The following is an 18,852-nucleotide window of genomic DNA, read 5'->3' on the forward strand; positions in this document are numbered from 1 at the left end:
GGAAAGTAGTGAATATTTTTACATCATTTAATTTCCTTTTGGAGGAGGGCAGAGATAATGACAGTCATTGCCTAGATCAGGGATAGGCAACATTTTTTGGCTGGAGTGCCGAAAAAAGTATAGTGTCTACCTTGGAAGGTGCTGGAGTGCTGACATGTTGGAGCCCGGAGCAACTGTTTGCAGCCTCCTAGCTGCAGCCGGCCCAAGGAGCCTGGTCTGCTTGCAGCAGTGCTTGCAAACTTTGGTGGAGTTACTGCTTCAGTCTTCAACTGTTTAGCTCTCATGGATGAAGTCTGGTTGAATCAGCAGGGGTTTCCACAGAAGCATAAGACTTCCCACTTTCCTCCATCAGGCTGAAGTATCTTTAACCCCCAGACTGTCCCTGTGTTGTTCAGGCTTTGATTTTATAATGAAAAATAATTATTAGCCCAAATTTAAATGGTGACAGTCCACTGTATACATTACACATGTTATAAAAATGCATTCCATATGTTTTCTTTGGTGCTTTGCTGAAAACACTAGGCACTATAACAAGTTTTGCAACGTAATTTTAATGTAGTAAAATCTAGATCATAATTGTATATATACTTTCTTATTCTACTATTTATTATTTATTTTCACAGCCTCTAGTATATGCACAAATATACTCTTAACTACTAAGCTTTGGCTTATGTGCACCCAATGTTTGTTTCAGATATCAACATGGCAGGAGAACCAAAACCCTACAGACCAAAACCTGGAAACAAGCGACCACTTTCAGCTCTCTACAGGTACGTTGGAATTTATTACAATAGCTGAGAACAGCTTCATTTTTGTTGAAAAAAAATTACAGTAGCCTTAAGGTCATATGTTCTTTGCAAGAATATGTCCAAAGAGATGGGAGTATATAGCCTAGAAGAGTTAAGTGCAATAAGTATTTTCCCTGGAGTAGTTGTCCCCATATTACATAAAAGGGTTTTTGACCATAGATGAGAGAGATCTGTGGATGCCAAAAGTTTTAGGGGAGAAGAGTAGAAGTTGTGCTGTTTGCTTTTATATTTGCAAGTAATTTTGAGTGTACAAAACTACTGTATTGCCTTTGATTTTGATAGCTAATGCTTTTTATCTGATAGCTTTATTGAGCATTTAATTGACTCAATGTAAGAAGCAGGCAGAGAAAGCAAATTTTTTGAATTATGTACTTGGAAAAATGTATTGAGATAATTGTCCTTTTTCGGTATGACATCTGAAACAACTGCAGGACTTTTTCCCCCTGTTGGATTCAAATGCCTCTCACATTATTGCTCATAAAGGCAAGGTCTCCGTTTCTGCAGTCTGGAATTTCAGCTGTTGCTCTAGATTGCATTCTTTTTATACATTTAAATCAGATCCTTAAAGTTATCTACTTATAAAAGATTGATTTGATAGTTTCTTTTTTGGTGCAGATGAAAGTCTTTAAATAACTTGGGATATTATTTAGAAGACTAATGATATTATAAAATTATATACTTAAAATTTAAAAAAAAAACCCATGGATACAGACTGACAGAACAAACTAGTGATTCTGGATATGCAGTTTGAAGATAGTTTGAGGGGGTTACTGGTAGAACATGCTGCATTACTTCCTCTGAATATGAAGCCAGTTCAGCATGTTTTAAACTGAATCTCCAAAAATTACCAAAATTAATAGCCATTTAAAAAAGTTTAGAAGGTGTTTTTACTTCAAATAGTTATGTTTTAATATATTAATATAGTATGAATTTTTATGTGGGTTGGCTTTCATGATGTTCTGACAATAAACAATATGATTTAGATAAGGCCCACCCAAAATGCACACTTAGGTGGGATTTACACCCAAGATTCCAAAACTGCAATCCTCAAAACCCCTGCTGACCTGCCATCTTAACCTGGAGTTGCCTAAAATTCTCGTTAAAAAATTAGGAGATTGTGGTGTCGATGCCTACACAGTCAGATGGGTCGCCAGTTGGATGGAGGGCCACACCCAGAGAGTGGTGGTGGATGGGTTATTTTCAACCTGGAGGGATGTGGGCAGTGGGGTCCCCCAGCACTCAGTCCTCAGGTCCACACTGTTCAATATCTTCATCAGTGACTTGGACAAAGGGATGAAAAGCACCCTGTTCAAATTTGTGGATGACACTAAGATGTGGGGAAAAGTGGGCATGCTAGAAGGGAGGGACAGGCTACAATTGGATCTGGACAGGTTACAGGGGTGGGCGGATAATAATAACATGGGATTCAATACTGACAAGTGCAGGGTACTGCACCTAGGGAGAAAGAACCAGCAGCATACCTACAAGCTGGGGAACTCCCCTCTCATCAGCACAGAGGCAGAAAAGGATCTTGGAGTCATTATAGACTCCAAGATGAACATGGGCCGCCAATGTGGGGACACACAGTCAGGAAGGCTAATTGCACCTGTGGGGCAAGGTGGGCACAGTTGAAGGGAGAGAGAGGCTGCAACTAGATTTAGACAGACTAAAAAAGTGGACAGATGAGAATAGGATGGGGTTCAACATAGATAAATGCAGGGTGCTGCACCTTGGGAGAAGGAATCCACAGCATACATACAGGCTGGGGAGTTCCCCTCTGGAAAGCACAGAGGCGGAATGGGATTGTGGAATCATTATTGACTCCAGGATGAACAAGAGCCGCCAATGCCAGGCCACAGCCAGCAAGGCCAGCCATACCTCGTCATGCATCCAAAGATGCATCTCAAGCCAGTCCAGAGAGGTGATACTCCACCTCTATGTGACATTGGTCAAGCCACAATTGGATTACTGTGTCCAGTACTGGGTGCCGCACTTTAAAAAGGATGTGGCCAGCCTGAAGAGAGATCAGAGGAGGGCCACCCATTTGATGAGAGAGCAGCAGGACAGGCCCTGTGAGGACAGACTGAGGGACGAGAACCTGTTCAGCCTTGGCAAGAGGAGACTGAGGGGGGAACCTGGTGGCTACCTACAAACTCATCGGGGAGATCATCAGGAAATAGGAAGACCCCTGTTCTCCCCAGCACTACCTCAAGTGACAAGGAACAATGGTAATAAACTGATGGAGAATAGGTTTAGGTTAGAGATCAGGAGGCAATATTTTACAGTTAGGGTGGCCAGAATCTGCAACCAACTTCCTAGGGAAGTGGTCCTCGCCCCTACCTTAGGTAAATTCAAAAAGAGGTTAGATGATCACCTGTCTGGGGTCTTGTGAACCCAGCATTCATTCCTGCCTGTGGCAGGGGGTCAGGCTAGATGATCTGTTCTGGTCCCTCCTGACCCTAGCTACTATGAAACTATGAAACTTGTCATGCATCCACAGATGCATCATGACCAGGTCCAAGGAGGTGATCCTCCCCTTCTATGCGACACTGGTTAGACCGCAATTGGAGTACTCTGTCCAGTTCTGGGCACCACACTTCAGGAGGGATTTGGACAACATCAAGAGGGTCCAAAGGAGGGCCACTCCCATGATAGAGATCAGCAGGGCAGGCACTACAAGGAGAGGCTACAAGACCTGAACCTGTTCAGCCTCCACAAGAGAAAGCTGAGAGGGGATCTGGTGGCCATCTATAAACTGGCCAAGGGGGACCAGCAGGCAATGGGAGAGTTCCTGTTCCCGTGAGCATTACTGGGAGTAACAAGTAATAAAGGCCATAAGTTGACTGAGAGTACATTCAGCCTAAATATCAAGACACACTATGTGCTTGCTCCTACCTTGAGGGTCTTCAAAAGGAGGCTAGACAGCCACCTAGCTGGGGTCATTTGACCCCAGCATTCTTTCCTGCCATGGCAGGGGGTCACACTTGATGATCTGCTCAGGTCCCTTCTGACCTTACCAACTATGAAAATGCCATGTTAGATTTTGACAGTAAAGCTCCTCAGGCAACTGGAGTTGCTCTGCAGAACAATCTCAGTTTGACAGGCAATGACCTGCTGGTTGCCTGTCTCACACCTAAGTCAAATCAAGATCCAAAGATTGGATTTTTCTCTGTCTACATGGCCTAATGAGCTAGTTAGGCTCCATACATAAACGACAGCAGAAACTATGCTTTCTTTAAAACAACTACTGTTGCTGATGTCTCCTTTTATGTCCAGAGGTTAGAACACTCTCTCAGGATACAGGAGAGCCAGATCCAGTTCTCTCCTCTGCCTGAGGGATTTCAAACCTGCATCTTCTAAGCTCTATTACAGGAGCCCAGTTCTCCTCCCCTAGGCTTCACGATTGATGCTCTTGCTTCCACACTCAGGTTCAAAGAATCTAAAAGTGAAACATCTTTAACAGGAGAAGTGGAGAGTGCTTCCAAGTCAGCATGCCCTATAGCCTTTTGTCTAGTACACTTTCATTGGGTTTGGGAAAAGTAGGTCTTAATTCCCTCAGGAAGCAAAGAGACTTGAACATGGGCCCGCTCACGTCCTGGTTGAACGCTCTGTTCTCTGAACCATTGTAGCAAAGATTAGAGATTCTACCTCCGCTCTCTCTGGCTGTGTTTTTAAACAAAGGATTGCCTCCCTATACCACTTCTGCTTGAAGTAGTTTAGCCTTCAGGAGAGGGATAAGGGATAAGAATCCCATGTAGAGGGAGGTACTTACTAGTGCCACCAAATAAGGCTATTCGAGACAAGTTTAAGTCATATCTTCATATCCACTGCATTTCCCCTGAGTGAATGTAGGTGGTTCCCCATTCAGAGTACTTTAGCATGCTGAGCTTGGACTTATCTGTGGATCCCATTTTCTGGTACCTAATTGTCCCCATATATTGCATAAGGAGTCTCAATACCCAAGTGAGAACTGTGGATTCTGCTACAGAGATTAGGCACCTAAAATCGAAGTCTGGACATATGACACATGAAGACTGGTATAATTAATATCTGCTTTGTACACTATATAAGTTACAGCACAATCTCAAGCATGCAGACTACCAGTCACTTCAAGGTATGTGCCGCAGTAGTGCAGTAGGTGCTGTTAAAGTGACTTACCATTAGGTGGCATGGAGATCTTAATAGCCTTTTGCGTTGAACACATGGCTAACTTGCAGTCAATGCAGCCACACGACACCTATACATCACCTACACTGGTGTAAATTAAACTCGTATATCTCTACATTAGATTCTGGTAAGGCACCTCAATGTAGAGGTTGTTGCATGCGTGCTACTTGTTTTACAAGTGTAAAAACAATATACACAGGTGGAAATATAGAACGTGTCCAGGCCTGGACACTGCAATGCTAAACAGTATGCTACCTAAATCCATTTGTGGACCTGAATTTAAGTGCTAGGTATCATAAATATTAATTCTTCTTTAGTTCAAGTGGTGGAGACCTGTCTCTTGGGAAACAGGGTCCTAAAGTTAATCATGGGTGACATTTGCAATTTCTGAAATGATGCTTTGTAGAGGTGATTGTACTTCTGAGCAACCATGGAGTTGTTACATTTATGAGTCACTGTTTCAAAAAGAAGCTAATCTGAAGAAATTATGTAGCTAAATGCACAAGGCAGTCTGGCTTTTATACTTTTATCTAGTAGCCACCACTGATAAGATTCATGCTTTGAATCAAATCACGGTGACTTCTCATATTCCTTCTGAAATTCAGGAAGAGATGAGATGTAAGGAGACAGGCATGTTGAATATCTCTGAGTAAAGACTAAAGAGGAAAATATCAGTGGTAATCTCATAGTCGGGGTCTACTATACACAGATAACCAGATAGAGGAAGTATATGAGGTTTTTTGAGCAACTAATGGAACAGAATTTGGTAGTTTAAGATAATTTAATTACTTGGATACTTAATGGCATAGCAATTTAGCAAGACACACACTGTTCATTTTGCTTTTGAAATTTTCCAGGAAGAATTTCTTGTTTCAGAATGTAGGGGAAAATACTAAGGGATATCCTATTTCAGGTTTTCCCTAACTAATGGGGAAAAGCTTGTTGAAAATATGATGGTAGAGAATAATTTGAGTGAATATAATAAGAAAATAAATTGAGTACACTATTTTAGGAAAATGAAGGAGAAAATTTGGCAGAATAAAGGTAATGGCCTTTAAACCACTATGGCTGCATGAGGAGCCTTAAGGATCAGATAACCATTATCTTTGAGATTTTGTGAAAGATGGGAAATCCCATCAGGACTGGGGAAAAGAAAACATAGGGTAAAAACAGATCTTGCCTGATATTGTATTTGTGCCACCTTAATAATTTTTATGGTGGCACAGCTGGCAAGCAAGTAAATGTCCCTACCTTTAGTTGCATGTCAAAACTTGCCATTGCCTGCTGCAGGACAATGGGTGATGTGTGTATTGCCTGATAAAGCAGATCATCGCTGGCAGGGCATATCCTGCCAAAGTCAATCCACTTTGACTTGGTGACACCTGTTTCTACCCCTAGCATCTGTCACTAATAGGGGGAAAGGAGAATACAGAAAATCATTCAGCGGAACTTTGATTCCTGGAGAGAGAGATGACTAGGACTAAGTACAGACAGTCAGAAAGCCTGAGGCTGAGTTGATTCAGTCTGCAGGTTAGTCTAAGCTGCAGCGATTAAATTAAGAAACAACTGGACAAATACTCACTTTCGATTCAGGAAATGCAGCCACATGCCTGCAGTAGCTCAAGCCAGGCGCCAGGGGGCACCAGACCATGGCTCTCTGGCACACAGCCAGCATGGGCTGTGTGTTAACTTCCTCTTCCTCGTGCCCCTGAGGTCTCTGGGATTTGCAGTCCAGAATCACATCAGGAGTATTCTGAAGAGTTGTTCATCACTTCTTCTTCCTGCTTCCAAGTGCCTCTGGGATTTGTAGTCCACAGTCACAGAGAGCATAACTTTCAGTAAGTTTAGCAGCAGGACAGCTCTGTACTTGGGGAAGCAAGGGGTTAACTCCCCTCCCTGGCCCCAGACTTCACCCAGGGTTTACCTGTGTGTATCAGTCACTGCCTCCCCCGCCCCAACTCTTCTTTCCTGGAGCAGACAGCACAGCCTAATCCAGGGCTGGAAAGCATGCTGGGATGCTGGGGGACTGTGATTTAATTTAAATCAGGAAGGGGTCTGGGACAGAAGTTTCATAAACCAGTTTGACCCAAATCAGTTAAGCCTGATGCTACATTTAACCAATTTATCTTAAACCAGTTTCTGCCATTTTGAAACTGGTTTATGTGCACTGAAATTCTGTTCTGTTACAGGTTTAAACCAGTTTCTTATGACTTAAACCTGTTTATGTGTAACTTGTGTCCCTAGCCTAGATGATCAATTTATAAGCACTTGAAGTATGAGATGATTAAAAGGAAAAAAAAATCAAACATGGATTTCTTGAGAACAAATCATATTAAGCCAATCTAATTTTCCTTCTTTGATCGCTTACCTAGTCTAATGGAAAAAAGGAAACAAGTGGGTTATCAATTTGATAATCATGACTTTAGACACTGTCCTACGTGATATTGTCAAAAAAACTGCAACAGACCCATCCATGGCGTATCCCCAGAGCCCCAAGTTTCTCCCCATTATGCTGCTGCCTGCCTGAAAGAATAGACCAGGGTTTGCCATGGGATTACTCCTTATCCCTGCAAGGCTCATAACAAAAAGACAGGTAAAGTTTCTTACACGTTCAGCTGGCTACCACCTACCCTCCCTGAGAGTTCTGCCACAGTTTTTAGAGATCAGCCTTTCTGCTGATTCTACCAGCCCTGACTGCTGGGGACCTGGACACCTCCAAAGCCTGGCCAAAAAAATCCAAAAACCCTGGTGAACTTACACACATCCCTTATCATACTTCCAGGCCTCCCTCTCCCATCCCCAATCATAGATGTCCCAATTCCTCATGAGTCTCCAGAATCTTTCAGTAATGTTTCTCCCTGGGACTTCTGACATTCCTCTGGCAAACCTTGAAAAATGGTCCAAAATCAATTGGATGAATTTCAATAAAGATGCACTCGATTTGGGAAGGGGGAATCAAATGCAGAAATACAAAATGAAAATAATTTGATTAGGTGGCTTTTCTGTAGAAAGCAAGCAGTGGGGTGTAGTGTTTCATAAGTTAAATATGTCAAATGTGTAATTTTTTTAAAAGCAAATATAATTCTGGACTGTATTAACAGAAGAGTATTACATAAGACATGGGAGGCAATTATTCCCTTCTGTTTGGTACTGGTGGGTTCTGTTCAACCACTGAGTTCATTATGCTTTTAAGAAAACTGTAGATGGACTAGACTGGAGAAGGTACAGAAAAGAGCAACAAAAATAATAGTTTAGAAAGCAGAAACTTCTTTTGTCTAGAAAAGAAAGGTTTAGACCCCTAAACTAATTTAGGCTTAATTCACCCTATCCACTGTAGAATTACTCCTGAAACAATCAAGAGCAATCTACATCAGTGTAAATTGCACTAGGGTATGTGACTTACGGCTGCAAACTAACTGAGGATGGCCAATTTGTTCTCCTTGACTTAGTGGCAGGAGACAACAACAGCTGCCTACAGTCTGCTATCTTGGGATGTAGTCTGGATGCAGGTGTAATTTATATCAGTGAATAAAAGAGATGTAAATTACACCAGTATAAATATGTGAGCTACTCAGGCCCCAACAGGGTACATAAAAGTCTGGTATGCTTTTTGTTTCTCCCTCTCTCCACTGTTGCTGCTCCCCTGCTACCTCTGTCCTCGCTCAGTTTTCTGAAGACACAGTGTATGAAAACTTCCATTTTATAACACTCAAGAATTTTGTGTGCATCAGCTTTTGTTAGTATTTTGAAAAGTGATGTTTCCAAAACTTCTGAATGTGCTGTGAGGCAAAAGTAGACAGGTAACCTACCCACAGGTAGGTAGAAGGGCATTTTTTCCAGTAAGCAAATCCACTTTCAACTCTAGTTCTAGAGTTCTTTATAGTGCAATACATCACTCAATCCATGTAAGCCATTAATCTAAATTTGCTGACAATTAAAAGCTCACAAATTGGCTCAATGAAGGACAAGCGATGAATACAAATGACAGCATATTCTGTGGCTTTCACAAAGGGCACTTTCACAGTGAGTTACTATGTACTTGCTATGCTGTTGTGTTGTTTCTTTAGCAATGAATTGGCGACCATGATACTACAACTAATCACAATTTATGAATTCACTGTATATTTAAAGGCTGAAAAGAAGGCCATAAATATTGTAGGTGCAAATAAATGGGCTGTAATAAATCTTGCATTGCCCATGTGCATTCTGCCTCATCCTTGTCCAGCTGAGGTCAAGAAAGATTTTGACAGTAATGTTATTGAAAGCAGCAATTAGCCCTTAATTTCCCAGGGCACTTTTAACACATGCTACAATGCGTCCTGATTAGACTCGATTAATCGAGTCTGCTGGAGAGTTCTGATCAGAATGCTCCAGCATCCTTCAGTATCTCGTGTATTCACTGTCCCTGCATTTTAAAATGGTGGTGGGGGCATTTTAACTAAAGCTTATTAAACAAGCTTTAGCACAGCACCTCAGAAGGGGCATGGGTGATACTGAGACCATGCCCCCGCCCTGAAACAGTAGCCACAAAAAAAAATTCTAGCTGGCTATGCATAGGGAAGCTCACATACAAATGGATATCCTGCCTCAGTGCCAAGAGGCCTTCTACTTTCCTAAAACAGAATGTGTGCCAGAATTCCCCTAAGACAGTGCAGCTTTACAACACTCCTTAGACAAGTTGTAATTCATTCTTGCCCTAATTTAGGGTCCAGTCCCAGGAAATTTTAAGTACTGTTTGCTCCCAATCAATAAATACTTGAGGTGTTCACTGTAGCTCAGATTAGTGTAAGAAAATGTGCTTTGATGCATGTAAACATAAATATATTTACCTTTTTACTTATTGTGAAAAACAGGTATTTATTTACTATCAAAAGTCCAAAATCTACCTGGGTGACTAATCACATTCCTGGTATTGAATTACAAATTAAGTGTATGATCATGGCATCACAAGCAGAAACCCACAGTCAATAGAAGATCCATGTGTCAAATGAAGCATAAAACCATTGGGAGAACCATTGTGATTGATGATGGTATTAAACATGTTCTCACTGAATGAATCTGCTCACGCGCTTAAAATTAATCAGGATTTTTTTTACCTGGTGTGGCTATTGGTTCAAATTAAGTTGCTCCTGATTTTACAGTGATGTTAAGTAAGGAGAGCAGAATAAACCACGGAGCTCCCATAAGAGTTGTGGACTTCCATTTTTAGCACTTTTGAATTTCCATTTTCCTTTTAAGAAAACAAAGCTAAATAAACCTATTTTTTTTTAACAGTTTAGTTCCCATCTTATTATCTAGATCCAGCCTCAAGCAAATATTAATCTTAATGGCTAACTTTAACATCTTTGTCATACATTATATGAGTAAGATATGCTCACACAAGTATATTAAAGCAAATTTGGGGAACATTAATTTGACAAAATAAAGAGCCACATACAGTATTTTTAGTTATGTGCATTTCAACATGTATGAAAGAAAGTTTATTTTTTTATAACAACAATAAGCACTAGCATAACAGAAATTGCAAACAACCATAAAAAAGAAGTAATGGGTTTGCATTTTGTTTTCTCTTCATTGTAAAGAATCTAATCACTATGAGGGTTAAGTAGATCTAAATGCCCATCTATGAAGACATTCAGTGAGATTTAAATTGCCCCAAAAATGGCAGACCCAATCTAATTTAGCACAGCTGAGGCGATGAACTAATTTATCTCAGGAGCAGGGTAACTCAATCTACCAAACACCTCTACATGCTCAGAGTGGAGACCTGGGGCTGGGAAAGCCCAGCTGCTCACCCCAGCCCCCAGGGCTGTCCTATTCCTACACCCCTGATTCAGACTGGGCTATTTTTAGCCCTCCACCCCCTCCCCCATCCAACTAAGCCCTCACATACCCACCAAACCCCCTTTCCTCCAACTCCACCCACCCTTCTCACCACTCTCAGTTACTTGCACTGGTTTTCCTGCATGGCTCCTAGGGGCAGTGAACACCTATACTGTCTGCTCCCAGTCTACATTCATGCAGCTTAAAGCAAGCTGTATGAACACTGACCAGGTGCACTGAACAGCTCTATACATCCTTAAATGCTATTCACTATTTTTTTCCATTTCCTGACCCTGGCTGAATCCAGGAATTTAAAGTTTTCCCTAAATTGTAGAGATTTTATTCATTTATTTAAAAAGAAAAAAAATGAAGCACTGGGTTCTCTGTGGCGAGATTTCATAGCAACTGACCATTCAGGTCCTTGTACAATAATTTTCTAAGTAATCTAATTCTTCAGGTCACGTGTTAGTATTCTTTGCTGCATGCACATTACTAATTGACACCTCTAATTGACTTCTAAATGACTCAGAAATTGATTTAATTGAAGGTTAATAAGAGAGATGGCATGTTACATTCTCTCCCTCTTCCTTTGGGGTTCCTTCATCCCTGAAACAAGCCAGGAGATGGCAACATTTTGTATCCCCATTTACCTTCAGAGCTCCTCATGTCAAAGTAGGCAGGATGGCCTAACAACTTTTCTGCTCCTTTCACTGTCTAATGCTGATATAGGACCTTTTCACACATTCCACTTAAGATGTGTTTTATTTTAGATCAAATGTGCAGCCCACTGGCCAGATCCAGTCCATGGAGCCATATGATCCTGCCCTTGAGTCTCTGGATAGACCTCATACACTGGCCCTGGGTCCCTGTACTGCATGCAGTCATGGGCTGGGCCCGCACCACACTCCCCATGCTCAGCACAGTGTGTTAGTTCTGTACTTAGGCTAAATGCAGCACCCCACTGGATGAGCCCCGAATTCTGGTTCCTGGGCTGGTCCAGATCAGGCTGTGCTGCAGGACCTAGCACGTAAGACTGGTCCAGCAGTGAGGCAAATGCAGCACATGCCCTGTGCTGGCCCCCTGTGCCATGGGCAGCACAGATGACCAATCCAGCCCTGCATGCCCCATATAGCCTACTCCAGCTCTGGGCCTCACTGTGCACATGGCATGCAGGGCTGGTATAAGGCATTCAGTGCTCATGGCATGCAAGCTGGGCTCCTCAGAGTCAAACTAACTACTTTTCCACTCTAAGATGGTTTTTAAAATCTGCAAATCTATGCTTTCCTGAGCACGAGATTCCATAGCAACTGACCATTCAACTCCTTGTACAATAATTTTCTAGGTAATCTAATTGAAATATATAATGTCATGTTTACAACGCCTGATTTAACATGCAGTTAATTACCAGTGTTAAACAATGAGTGTTTTACAGTATATTAACTTAACAGCTGTTGAATAGATTCACAAGGACAAGGTAAAATAACTTAATTTCAAAAGCCCTTTATTTAATACATTGGTCAGTGAAAAATCCTTTTATGTACAGTATATTTGGATTGCCTTTTTATATAGGTATGTCTTTCAATTGAAGGTTTACCTTTCTTTGACAAAAATATTTTGTTGATATTTTCACTATCTTTACTTGTATAATTTCTATCCCAGAACTGATTGGATTAGATTTTCCATCTTGGTTTGGTAGCTTTGTACTAGAGAACAGGCTTAAGAATAGCTTATATGCCTCCATTACTTACTGTCTGCTTCACAGATTTGAGATAACTTTAACAGTGTTTGGTTTGCTTTGTTTTGCCTTTCAGTTCTCAGAGTCATCCATTATTTTGAATTGTTGTTCTGAAAAGTCCTGAGTATTCTTGTTTATTTCAGCAGACTGTGTGCAAAGCATTGTGATGGGCATGGGGATCGCTTTGTCTAGAGTAACAAGATCCTCGATATCACCCCTCTGTATGCAAGAATAATAGAAACTAAGCCAGTTCAGAACCAACCTAGCATTTCCATTCTGTTTGGAAGCTGCAGTATTTTGCATAATTTCTTTTTTAGGTTATTATTGACTACATGTTAACAGTGTGCTATGAATTGGCACTTAGTGAAAATAATTTCAGGTATAAGCCTTTCTCTTGATGGAATATGTCTCTAAATTTCTCAAGAAACCTGGGAAATTTATGTTCTTTTTATTCCTCCTTTTCCACTATAGACTTTTGGTTCTTGTTGTTATTTGTGTTCTAGGCACAAAGGACACACTAACTCAGCAAATATAAATTAAATACGTTCATTTACCTTTCTAGGTATCCTAAATTTATGAGAGTTAAAGAAAGCAATATGTTTAATTTACCTTTCTGTGTTCTCAGACAGAACTGTATAATGTGTCATTTATATTTATTCTTATGAAACAGTTTTTAGAAGAAAAAATAAAATATTATATTAAGCCATTAATCTAAAGAATTCTACAAAAGCATATCCTCCTTCAAATATATTTCACCATGAAATAAACAATTTGACTTCCAAAACTAATTATATAAATCAAAAACATATATAGCTATTAAGATATTCTCATGACCTAAAACCTTGTTTCCAGAAAGTGTTGTTTTTAAAGAATAGGTAGGTGGAGACTATTTTGGACTCAGAGGGAGTTTTGTCTGTATTGAGAAGAAAAGTGTTATGCTCTACAGTGACAAAAATGGCACATACATAAGACTTTGTCTTATTTATAAAGAGCAGGTGAAAGGTTTATCTGTACTCCAGTATTAAAAAAATCTTCACCTAAAGACAGTTTTTCAATTATACCTCAAATTCTTTACAGACTGATTTCTTTTTCTTTGAGATGCAGGCCTTTGATAAATTCTTGTCAAATAACAAACCAATTTCTAAAAATCAAAAGGCTAGATTTTCAGTTGATGAAAACAGACACATCTTGCTTGATGTAAGCAATATCAGTGCAACTCTACAAATAATTTGGTTCAAAATAATTTTGTAGATAATTCATGAGCAGGTATGATCTTTTCATAGTTTCATAGTTTCATAGTTTGTAGGGTCGGAAGGGACCTGAGCAGATCACCGAGTCCGGCCCCCTGCCATGGTTGTAGAAAGAATGCATTTGAAAGCTTGTCTAGTTTGTTATCTCAGCTACATAGTTGGTCCAATAAAAGATATTACCCTAAAAAATTCTTGCATCTGTCTTCACTCTTACACTATCATATATGTTCTTCATCCAGCAGCAGTGTTGGGATGTCTGGAAGCCCAGGGCAAACTAGAAGCAGCCACTTCTGGTTTGCTAATGCTTTTAGACTAGACATCAGGAAGAACTTTTCCATGGTAAGGTTACCAGAAGCTGGAATGGGCTTCCAAGTAAGGTGGTGCTCTGCCCTGCCTTGGAGGTCTTTAAGAGAAGACTGGACAAACACCTGCCTGGGGTCTTCTGACACCAGCACTCTTTCCTGCTCAGGGCAGGGTGTCAGACTTGATGATCTACTGAGGTCCCTTCCAACCCTAAAAATATATGAAATCTATGAAAATCTATAAAACACACAGCTGCCAGTACCAGCCACTTTTTTGTGTGCTCCCTACCCCAGGTTATCACCTAGTGTGATTGCCCCTGTTGCCCCCACAGTTACATCATTGTCATCCAGCTATGTTATTCCTAATCTCTGATGTAATTGCTAAAGTATCTTTAGTTTCTAGTCTTCTAGATGTGAAGCAGGCTATGTCATCTCAGATTTTGCTGTTTTTAAATTAATAATAAACACCATTCCAACCCTGCTAGTAAGCCCCACTGTAAGATATAAACAAAGCTGTTTAGCAGTCACTGTGTACACCTTATTTTTCTTATACGGCTCCTCTTATTTTCTGTGGGACTTTCTTATTCACACTCAACATTGACTTAAACCACAAAGCCTTGAAATGGACAGTGCTTCAAACAGGATTATGCTTCATGTACCCAGAAATGGCTCCCAGCACCCCATGTTGGCTGTTCCTTAGAGCTGGGAATCTTGCCTCACTCTGTTTTCTCCTTTTTCCTCTGTTGAATGAGAGCAAATGATACACACCAGCCTAAGTCAGCAGGGTAGCTCTGCTGCCTCATCCAGCTGTTGATGCTCTTCTCCCTTGTAAAATGCCTGAACACTATATCACAGATCTGTAGAGATACTCGGTACTTCATAAACAAGCTGTATGAAGCTATGCTGCTAGCTTTGCTACATTCCCTTCCTGTCCTGTTCTTTAATTCTCCATCTCTTTTCTTAAATTTATAATCCAATAGTTTTTGTCTCCTATAGATTCTAAGGCAAACTACAGCATCTGTTCAAAAACAAGTAAGGAATAGTAGCAAATGACTTGTGTTGTCATTTCTAGAGCATAAACATATTCTCAACCTTCTGATTCCATTGAAAATAATATGTCTCTTTTCCTTTTTTCAAATTTTTGCTGGTAATGAAAATTATAAAATTCCTAAGGAATATGGGTTTTAGTACAAAAATGCTCAAAAGGCCTGGCAAGTTTCTTTGGTAAATGTGATAAGTTTCATTAGACCAACTACATAGTTGGAAAAATTGTTCTTTGCAAGCTTTTGGGCATAAACACCCTTCTTCAGGCATAGGGAGAGTCTGCCTGAACAAGGGTATTTGTGCCCAAAAGCGTGTAAAGAACTATTTTTACAACTATTTAGTTGGTCTAATAAAAGATATCACATTTACCCAAAGAACCTTGTCTGCCTATGTCCTTAGATCAGCATGGGTGCAACCAACAACACAAAAGCCCTGGAGCATTTGGAGAAACTATATATATATATATATATACACTATATATATATATTATAATTATTATAGTTATATATAATTATTAATGTATCTGAGATTTCACCCATGAAGGAGTAACAGTCTAGCTAAACAATCATACAATCTATTTATTTCTAGAGGGCAAAAACACTATAACCCCTATTTATGTGGAACTTATACTCTTTGTTTCCTGGTTGCATATTGTCCTTTCAAGAAATTTAAGAAAATCAGGCCAAACAAGCAAGCAGAGACCAGTGGATGTGATATACCTTGATTTTAGCAAGGCTTTTGATATGGTCTCCCACAACATTCTCACAGGCAAGCTAAGGAAGTGTGGGCTGGATGAATGGACTGTAAGGTGCATAGAAAACTGGCTGGAGCATCAGGATCAGAGAGTAGCAATCAATGGCTCAATGTCTAGTTGGCAGCAAATGGAGTGTCCTAGGGGTCAGTCCTGGGGCCAGTTTTGTTCAACATCTTCATTAGCAAACTGGAAGATGGCATAGAGTGCACCCTCAGCAAGTCTGCAGATGACACCAAGCTGGAGGGAGTAGTAGATACACTGTAGGGTAGGGTTAGGATTCAGAGTGACCTAGATGAATTGGAGGGTTTATCCAAAAGTAATCTCATGAGGTTCAACAAGGACAAGTGCAAAGTTCTGCACTTAGGACAGAACAATCCCATGCACCAGTACAGGCTGGGCACTGACTAGCTGGGCAACAGCTCTCCAAAAAAGGACCCAGGGGTTACAGTAGACAATAAGCTAAATATAAGCCAACAGTGTGCCCTCATTGCACAGAAGGCTAACAGCATAATGGGCTGCACTGGTAGGAGTGTTGCCAGTAGGTCAAGGGAAGCAATTATTGCCTTCAGCAGTAGTGAGGCCACATCTGCAGAACTGTGTTCACTTTTGAGGTGCCCACTACAGAATGGATATGGACAAATTGAAGAGGGTCCAGCAAAGGACAACAAAAATGGTGAGAGGGGTGGGGGATATGACTTATGAGGAAAGGCTGAGGGAACTGGGCTTATTTAGTCTAGAGTAGAGGAGAATTAGATTGAATAGAAGCCTCCAACTACCTGAAAGGGGGTTCAAAAGAGGATGGAGCTAGACCGTTCTCCATAGTGGCAGATGGCAGAATAAGGAGCAATGTTCTCAAGTTGAAGCAAGGGAAGTTTAGGTTAGATATTAGGAAGAATTGTCTTTTGAGGAATGTAGTAAAACACTGGAACAAGTTACCCAGAGGGGTGGTCGAATCTCCATCATTTGAGGTTTTCAAGACACGGCTAAATAATGCCTTGGCTGGGATGATCTGGTTGTGGATGGTCCTGTCTTGAGCAGGGGGGTGGATTAGATGACCTCTTGAAGCCCCTTCCAACCCTAATTTTCTGTGATTCTATAAAATAAAAAATGGATCTTCCTCCTCAAGTCTCAGATGTAAAAGTAACCTATTCTGTAGTTCTCCAGCCGTGATTTATATGGAGTACCATATAGTTACAATACATAAAGCAAAAGCAGAGGAAGATTCTTGTTTGTGACACACATTTATATCAGAGTCATGGCCTGGGAGAAATAGTTAATAACTATATTTATGGTAATATGTATCACTACTCACATTATTATGGTAACTACATTATTATGGTAACTATGCTATTAATGATGTTATAGGAGCCTTTTAAAATAGGGGCATACAGGAAACCCATAGAGCAAACAATGCATGTTTTTACCAACCTGTGAAGCAAACATTAAGACTTTTCATGTTAAAATTAGAAAAGTCAGAATTTATGAAGCTTCCAGGGGTTCAATATAACAGGCAATCTGAGTTGTAAGGGAGTGCTCTGCCACATAACAAAACACTCCCTAATTGTATACGAACTTGTAATTTCCATCTCAGAGCTGCTAAGATTGCACTGTACAGACACAGTGTAAATGGCCTGAAAACGGTAATAGAAATATGAGATTTCATTATAGCTTTAATGTTCTATGAATAAACAAAGGGAGGTTAGATGAGTGGAAGTTGTAATTTTTTGGACAGCAGTCGGATATTATATTTAAAAATATTGTGAATAATATCAGAGGAAGTGATTTAGAGCTTGCTGAGTTTATGAGGTAGTGGGTTATTGAATATGACTATAAAGAGCATAAGGAGAGGAGAGCTTGGGTTGTGTGCCACATAGCAAAATATTAATGTTCAGTTTCAATTAGTGGTGAAATAGTCCCATAAGTTTATTAGCTGATGACTTGGTAGTCTCTTCTCAAACACATTATCTATCCAAGTGGGTCCCAACGTCAATTTATTGTTTGATAAATGCATTAAAATTAGCTTCTTTTAATTTCTTGGCCTTTCCAAAATTTTTCTTGAAGCAGATTTTTTTTTTTAATGGAAATTTAAGATGTGGATTCCTGAAGACGCTTAAGATTATAAGGCTTCTGGAAAATGAACAATGTAGAAGTATCTACTCATGTCAAAATATATGTCATTTTGTCTTATTATACTATAGCTCTTGTTAGTGTGGCATTTCTCCAGTTACTTCACTTTTATATTTTAATAGTGTCACTGATGGGAAAAAAAGATTGAGCCTCTACCTGGGAATACTCAAAAGGCTTGCAGACATTAACCTTCATCTATTTGTGACTATGAAAAGCCATACAGAAAACTCATATCGATTGTTTGCATTAGATCAGTCAACACTATTTTATTCAAACTTTTCTGATAAATTCATTCTGGAAAAGTTCAGATGGGTACATATTGACTTAGGGACTCATACGCTGATTCAAAGCAAAGCTAATTAGATGACATAAAAAATTAAAGTTGTCAGAGAGAGAATCTGCAGAAGACAGCTGATTATGCTGTCATGCTCTTTCACTGTTGTATTTGATGCTTGTTCAGTGTTTAGTAGCTATTAGTGGGCAACAAGCAGGGTTGTAGGAAAGTAGGGCTGGAAGGGCTCTCACAAGGTCATCTAGTCCAACCCCCTGCTCAAGGTAGGATCCTCCCTGACTAAACCATGCCAGCCAGTTGTCTGTCCAAGCTGTTCTTGACAATTTGCAAAATGGAGATTTCACAGCCACTCTAGGCAACCTGCTCCAATACTTGGCTACACTCATAGTCAAGAAAGATCCTCCGAATCTCCAACCTACATTTCCTCTGCTGCAGTTTTAAGCCATGGCTCCTAGTCCTGCCTGCTATGGTTCCAAAGAAAAATCCATGTCCAACCTCCGTATAACTGGCTTTCAGGTATTTGAAAACAGTTATCAAATCCCCCCTCAG

At 40.3% G+C, this 18,852-nt stretch overlaps 1 protein-coding gene across 8 annotated transcripts in view; it reads left to right on the forward strand.

Annotated features, from left to right (window-relative positions):
- The window catches only part of RALYL (RALY RNA binding protein like), a 709,413-nt gene that overhangs the window by 574,019 nt on the left and 116,542 nt on the right, over positions 1-18,852 (forward strand). For all 8 annotated transcript variants that reach the window (XM_090040250.1, XM_090040251.1, XM_090040249.1 and 5 more), the window contains one exon: positions 695-770. In XM_090040250.1, coding sequence (XP_089896376.1) covers positions 695-770 — 76 coding nt within the window. The remainder of the gene's footprint in view (positions 1-694; positions 771-18,852) is intronic.

Source organism: Crocodylus siamensis, chromosome 3, assembly GCF_052110815.1.
Source record: "Crocodylus siamensis isolate JL-2025a chromosome 3, ASM5211081v1, whole genome shotgun sequence".
NCBI lineage: Eukaryota > Metazoa > Chordata > Crocodylia > Crocodylidae > Crocodylus > Crocodylus siamensis.